The sequence below is a fragment of the Bubalus bubalis genome, chromosome 15 (assembly GCF_019923935.1).
Source record: "Bubalus bubalis isolate 160015118507 breed Murrah chromosome 15, NDDB_SH_1, whole genome shotgun sequence".
Lineage (NCBI taxonomy): Eukaryota > Metazoa > Chordata > Mammalia > Artiodactyla > Bovidae > Bubalus > Bubalus bubalis.
Window position 1 is genome coordinate 16,314,107 of NC_059171.1, and position 7,466 is coordinate 16,321,572.

Consider the following 7,466-nt stretch of genomic DNA (forward strand, 5'->3'; position numbering starts at 1 on the left):
AACTGACTCTTTCCCTGATGCTGGGAAAGATTGAAGGCAGGAGGAGAAGGGTATGACAGAGGATGAGAAGGTTGGATGGCATCACCGACTCGATGGACATGAGTTTGAGTGAGCTCCACGAGTTGGTGATGGACAGGGAAGCCTGGTGTGCTGGAGTCCATGGGGCTGCAAAGAGTTGGACACGACTGAGCAACCGAACTGACTGAAATTCAATAATGACTAATCATTAGAAATGTATATTTTATGATACTTCCTGTAACATAGGTTGACTGTAATACTTCTAATAATGCCTAGTTTTGAAAAACAGTTTTGCAGATTACCTTTAATTGGTTGGGCCAGGTCTTAGTTGTCTTTGAGCTGTGGCATGTGAGATCTAGTTCCCTGACCAGGGATTGAACTTGGGCCTTAGGAGCAAGGAGTTTTAGCCACTGGACTACCAGGGAAGTCCCTAGCTAGTGTTTATTCTGTGCTTTCTATGTGTCTGGCACTAACTATTTGATATACATTATCTTATTTTATTCCTACATCAACCCTATAAGGTATATAGTGTTATTAGTGTTATTGCTATTACCATTTTGATAGAGAAGTCAAGATTTGGAGAAATTAAGAAAATTGCCAACACATCTAGTAAAGAGGCCAAGCTTTTTAAAACACCCTATCCTAGAACAAAATGGATAGCTTAGGGGAAAGTCATCTTTTCCATAGTAAACTCTCAAATGCCAATTTGAACAATCACCAACACTTTAAAAAGAAATTGTTTAAATAATTCTCCTAAGCAAACAAAATGAATACAGCGTACCATTTCCCACACTATCTGGGTAAAACAAGCAAGTTGAACAGTCATAGCATTGATAATATTTTTAAACATTTTTAAACTGTAGAATATAGTAATTACAGGCAACTGCAAAGAAAATGATATAGACAAACAAATTACTAAAATGAATTATTATAAGGCAAACACTCTTATAACAGCATCCAGATCACAAAACAGAAACTGGGTGCCCACCCAAAGCCCTCCCTTTGCTTCATCCCATCACAGCCTCTCCCGTTGCCCAAGAAAACCCTAGTCTGACTTCGTGGCAATCACTTCCTTCCTTTTCCTTACGGTTTCACCACAGAAGTGTGCATCCCTGAACACTGTGAAGGGAGACTGTCTGTTTTGTCTAATATCTCTTCTGCTGCTAAGTCACTTCAGTCGTGTCCGACTCTGTGCGACCCCATAGACGGCAGCCCATCAGGCTCCCCCGTCCCTGGGATTCTCCAGGCAAGAACACTGGAGTGGGTTGCCATTTCCTTCTCCAATGCATGAAAGTGAAAAGTGAAAGTGAAGTCGCTCAGTCGTGTCCGACTCTTAGCGACCCCATGGACGGCAGCCTACCAGGCTCCTCCATCCATGGGATTTTCCAGGCAAGAGTACTGGAGTGGGGTGTCATTGCCTTCTCCGAATATCTCTTCTAGTTGTATTTTAATCTGCAAGGAGAATCTCTATCCTTGCTCTCCCCCTTCTTTCCCCTGTAAAAGTGATTTGCGAAGAAGCTGAGCCACATAAACCTGTAAACTGGTGAAGTTTCCCACAGCCTGAACTTAGCTGACTGCATGAATGCAACTTTATAACTAGTTAGTAGGAATTGGCTTCCCTGGTGGCTCAGTGGTAGAGAATTCGCCTGCAATGCAGGAGAAGCAGGAGATACGGGTTCTGTCCCTGGGCTGGGAAAATCCTCTGGAGGAGGAAATAGCAACCCACTTCAGCATTCTTGCCTGGAGAATCCTGTGGGCAGAGGAACCTGGTGGGCTACAGCCTGTGGGGTCACAAAGAGTGGGAATGACAGGTAGATTTAAATACAAACATGTGGTGTGACAAATTCACGACAGCATTAAGAATCTGTTCCTCAATTAAGGACCATGGGGTGACTACAATGATGATAATGGTTACAAAAGCTTTGATACAGTTGCTTGGAGGTAATTGATTTCTTCCTTCCTCCTTTTTGCTGCCTTATATTGTACATACATCTTGAAGAAAACCTGGTAAAGAGGAAATGCCACATTGGCTATATAAGGAAGGCTTTAAAAAAAAAAAAAGGTCAATAAGTATAAACAAAATTTAAAAAGAGGCTTTTCTTGGGAATGAAATGGAAAGGACCAGTAACCTCCACCTCGTCCTTTGGTTATTTGTAAGTTTTGACACTTTTCTGTCTCTAAGAGGCAATCAGATGCAGTGACCAGCAGAAAAGAGATAAATGGTAGCAAAGCAAAATCAATAAAAGGGCACTATAAAACACAGTGTGATTTTTCTTTAGTCCAGTGAGACAAGCCATATTCATTTTCCCTTACCACATTCTTTTCAAGCTTTAGTTTCTAAGCAATGGCCTTCAGGCATGGAATAAAAATAGCTCTGCAGTTAGGTTTAGATCTTACTTGCTGTAAGATCTGGGGGCAAGTGATTTAACACAAATTTCCTTACATGAACAGTGAGGATAATACATATCTTACAAGGTTGTTGGGGGGCTCGAATGAGATAATAGCTATAAAGTGTCACATAGCAAATGCATAACAAATGTCAGTCTCTTCCATTCCCCTCTTCCCTGCCAAGATGTATCAATTTTCCTTTAAATATGTTGACTTTAAAAATTCAAGCCATTGAAAATCAAAAGTTCAAACAAAGGACATTAAATCTGAATTCTGCATTTCACCCTATGCAGAAGAAACCTTTCTGACAGTATCTTTTCGAATTTAGATATTTAGCAACGTGCATAAACTTAAAGAAAAGCCACGAAACCCCTCCTTTACAATATTTCCCACGTTCATTCTTTCCTGTCCATTCCCTCTACAGCCTTGCTGGATTAGCACTTATTTATTCAACCAGATAACATGAAAAAGACTGTGGGTCTTTCCTTCTAAGCATAAGTTTACCAGCAAGGAAAACTGAAGCCCAGTGTGACCTGCCTACATGCACTGAGCTAGCTGACAGCAGAAACTAGACAACAGCCTCTGACGCTTGTTGCAAATTAAATGCCTACAGGGGTCAGTAGGTAAAAGAGAAGACAGCAGGGGGGCAGCCCAAGTGGGGAGCACAGATGTTCTGCGCTGTGAACTCCCCCTCACAGTTATCATGTGGGGAAGAGGGCCAAGTTGCTAGCACTTCTGATGTTTAAAAAGATCATGGAAATTTGAAACCTTACATACTCATAATTTAAATGTTGGCAATGTATTAAACATTTTTAAACCTCTGTGCAGTTTGACACAAGACACATCTACAGGCTGGATTCAGTCCACAGTTGGCCTGTTTGAGGCTCCTTCACACTGCTAACCTTAATTCAAATGTCTTTCATTTGCTTTGGGAGAAGGAAATGGCAACCCACTCCAGTATTCTTGCCTGGAGAATTCCAGGGACAGAGGAGCCTGATGGGGCTGCCATCTATGGGATCACACAGAGTCAGACACGTCTGAAGCGACCTAGCAGCAGCAGCAGCAGCAGCATTTGCTTTGATTGCTTCACTCTCTGTTCACAAAAAAAACCTTCAATGGCTCCCCACTGTCTACCAGTTAGAGTCCAGACATCTTAACCCGTTGTCCTTCAAGGCAACTCATGTTGATATCTAAGACCTGAAACTGTACTTCCACTTTCCTGTCACTGTCAGTTTTCCACTGCAACCAGAATGGCCACTGACTTCTACTCTATGTACAAAAACGTTCAGAAGGGCACCTGTCCAGACCATGTGGGCTGCTCCTTGGTCTGCAGACTTTCTCCTTTCTTGCAGTGCCTTCCATCTGTGCACTCTTATTAATGAAACTCTGTCTTGAAGTGTCCAGCTCAAATAGCACCTCTCTGGAAAACATCCCTGATGGCCCCTGCTAAAACCCACCTTGTTCTGAATTCCCAAAGGACTTTATATCCCTCACATGACACTTAAAACATACTGCCTTGCTTTAGAGTTACCTACATAGCTTGTTTCCCCAAGCATCTAATAACAAGAAGGAAGGAAGAGTTTGCGTCTAAAGACTGTGTTGAATATTCCACAGTGCTTTATACAAAGTGGGGAGTTCAATAATCATCTGAGAAGCATTATCTTTTTATACTGAAAACTTGTGGATCAAACATAAAGAAAATACCTTTGCAGAACTTAATTGCATTTATACTTGTATAGGCAGATGCCTAAGTGATGCAGATTGGGCAAAAGGCTTGCTTCCCTGATTCCCTAGAACACTTTCCCCTCTGAACTCCTACTTATTACTTGTTTGGAGATTTCTTCCTCTAAAACCATTCACATCTTTGCCTTAGATGTCACTGATTCTAAGAAGGCACTGTTAAATATTCATCTGTCACCTGAAATGTGTTTCAGGGAAGTTGCTCTTTTTCTGTGAGTAAGGTTAATTTATCAGATCTGATGGTTATCTCTTAAAAAAACAGAGAGCTGAGCTATCACTGAACAGACACTGTCCAAATATTTCAGTAGTCATAAAATTTAAACTCTGGCTATCCAGTAATCAAGGGCTTTCTTGGTGGCTCACTCAGTAAAGAATCTGCATGCAGGAGTACTGTTTGCAATGCAGGAGACCGGAGTTTGATCCCTGGGTCGGGAAGATCCCCCAGAGAAGGAAATGGCAACCCACTCCAGTATTTTTGCCTGGGAAATCCCATGGAGGGAGGAGCTTGGTGGGCTATAGCACACGGGGTTGCCAGAGTCGGACATGACTTAGCGACTAAACCACCATCCAATAACCATGGTTAACTTTGGGTATGGAAGTCCTAAACTTATATCCCTTATTTCGTTTTCTTGAAGCCACTCCCATTTGCAGCTATCTATAATCAGTTAGGGCTTCCCTCCTGGCTTAGATAGTAAAGAATCCACCTGCAATATGGGAGACCTGGGTTCAATCCCTGGGTTGGGAAGATCCTCTGGAGGAGGGCATGACAACCCACTCCAGTATTCTTGCCTGGAGAATCCCCATGGCTACAGTCTATGGGGTCACAAAGAGTTGGACACGACTGAGCGACTTAAGCACAGTACATAATCAGTTAATGTCCAAAAAGAAAAGAAAAATTAGATTCCATTTTATTTCTACTGGCCTGCTTAGCACAAGAGGCACTCAATAAAATGCTGAATGAATTTTTAAAAATCAAGTTTTACTTTTGCTTAAAAACAAATACAATCAATGAAAAGTTAAAATCCCACAATCTTATAAGATAGTCTAAATCTGCATAATAATGGGAAAAGTTGATACAGTCTTACCTCAAACTAGCTATGGTTCAGGTGTCAACTGAGTAGTTTCAATTAGCATATTCCTGATACACTCTTTCTAACCTGTACAAACCTATGCTGTCAAAGGCAAGTTAAGCCTTGCAAACATAAAGTTAAGTTTTCACATTTACGTCACATGATAAGCTATGTCTGGTGTCAGAGAGCCAAGACAATCTTGAATTCCAGGAACCATTAAAGAAAACTAATGTCTACAGAGGTTTCCGCTCTGCAAACAATGTTTTCTCCTGTTTTGGATGGTGCCATCTCAGGTCACATTTACTAACTCTTTAATTCCTTTACCAAAAAGACAAAAAAAAAAAAATCAGCCGACTTTTCTTGGGACTGTTTCTAGCATTAGCATATTATAATATGCTTTATAACATAAGCTAGCATAAGCATAGTATAACAGATATGCTCAAAGAACTCCCCATGAAAAACAGTCTTTGTAACTCTTCTTGGTAGAAGGAAGGAGAAATGGAATCTAATAGGCTCAGTGCCCTCTCACTTTTCCTGTTTTAGTATGTTTTGTGGTAAAACACACTCAAAGTGACATTTTCTCCTCTGCTGAAAACTAATAAGGTGGACACGTTTATTTTGTCCTTATATAAGTAAGTTATCTTCTGAGCTAAATTTTTGAAAACAAAATTCTAACATTTCAGAAACTAACATTCAAAACACTTGGCAAGCATAAAGGCTTCCAGGTGTTTGATTAGTGGTTAAAGCCCCTGATTTAGACCAACAACAGATATTTTATAATTACACTGTTGTAAAGTAAAAAGACCTATTGATTTGTTAAAGAACAAGAACAAAGTAACACATTATGAAAACAGAAGGGAGCCTGGAATCCACCATATCAAGATCACTTGCTCGTTCTTGAAAGAATATAAATGTGGCTAGAGGAAGGGCTTTTTTCCCCCCTCCTGCTCTTAAACCAAGCCTGAAATAAATGGGCAGCTCCAATCCCCTTTGATCTTGTTAAATGTGTGTTTCCAGCGTTCATGGGCGTTGTTGAGGCTGACGACGTTTTCCCACAGGGCCGGTGAGCAAGGAGAGAGTCTGGCAACTGCAATCTGAGAATGTCAGTGTTCCTTGTGCGGAAATGGAAGGAGCTGAGCTGATACACGGGGGACACACACACACATACAGTCACGCTCAGAGCATCTGCACAGAGGTGCTATCTGGTGGCCTTGAACCAGTTCTCTGATTCTGAGAAACAGTGTCACTCATGTTTTTAACTGTAAAATGATCCTGGGGGCGAATACGGGTGGAGGAGGGTTGCCCCCACACGCCTTAGAGTCCATCTGGGAGAAGAGGCTGGAGAGGCGGGATGTCTGGGGACACAGAGGCCCAGAACCGCCGGCCTGTGTGACCCACTCCCCGGGGAGGCTGCCCCGGACTTCCCCGCTCTCCCGAACGCCGGGCAGTGAGGTCCACGTGTGGAAACTGCGTGTCAGCTCTGCCCACGTGGGCAGCCCGGTGTCCTGGGGACCGTCGGCCGGAGGGCGGCCCCAACCCGGTCCCCCCCGGGCGGCGGGGCGGCCGGACCTTACCTGGTTCCGGCGGTACCACGCGCCCGACAGGGAGCCATTGCCGGCGCCCTGCGCCCCATACGTGAAGTTCCGAGCCAGCTCGTCCAGGACGGCCGAGGCGGCGGCCCCGGGCTCCCCCGGCGCCGGCGCCGCCATGAGCACTCGCTGCCCGCTCGCCGGGACTCTGGCTCCGGCCGCCTCCCGGCCCAGCCGCACCCGCCAGGCGCCGCGGAGGAGGCGCGCCCTGCGGAGGCCGCGCCCGGGCCGCGCCGGAGCCACTTCCTGCTCGGTGTCCGGGCAAAGCGGGCGCGCCCGGGCCACCTGGTTCCCGCCCCCGCGCGGTGCCAGGTGCCCCAGGGGCCTTCCTGCACTGCGGCCTCCCGGGGCGTCTCGGCTCGGCCCGCAGCTCCGCGTGGCCCGGCCTGGGCGCGCAGATGCCCCACGACGGGCCCTTCTGCGCGCGGGGTCGGGATGCGCTCAAGGCCAAAACGCTTCCAACCCCAGGGGCGCCGAGTCAACACTTAAAACTAAAGTGAACAGGAGTGAAAGGAGACATTCAGTGCAGTACAGTCGCTCAGTCGTGTCCGACTCTTTGCGACCCCGTGGACCGCAGCAGCCAGGCCTCCCTGTCCATCACCAACTCCCAGAGTTTATTCAGACTCATGTCCATTGAGTCGGTGATGCCATCCAGCCATCT

The 7,466-nt window shown here is 45.2% G+C and overlaps 1 protein-coding gene across 3 annotated transcripts in view; it reads right to left on the minus strand.

The window, feature by feature from the left end:
• Nucleotides 1-7,042, minus strand: part of NIPAL2 (NIPA like domain containing 2) — a 90,957-nt gene extending 83,915 nt beyond the window's left edge. The window contains exon 1 of one of the 3 annotated variants that reach the window (XM_044928554.2): nt 6,791-7,042. In XM_044928554.2, coding sequence (XP_044784489.2) covers nt 6,791-6,925 — 135 coding nt within the window. In that variant the 5' untranslated portion in view covers nt 6,926-7,042. The remainder of the gene's footprint in view (nt 1-6,790) is intronic. The other 2 variants (XM_025265074.3, XM_006048773.4) reach the window with 2 other exon arrangements.
• Nucleotides 7,043-7,466: the final 424 nt, after the last annotated feature.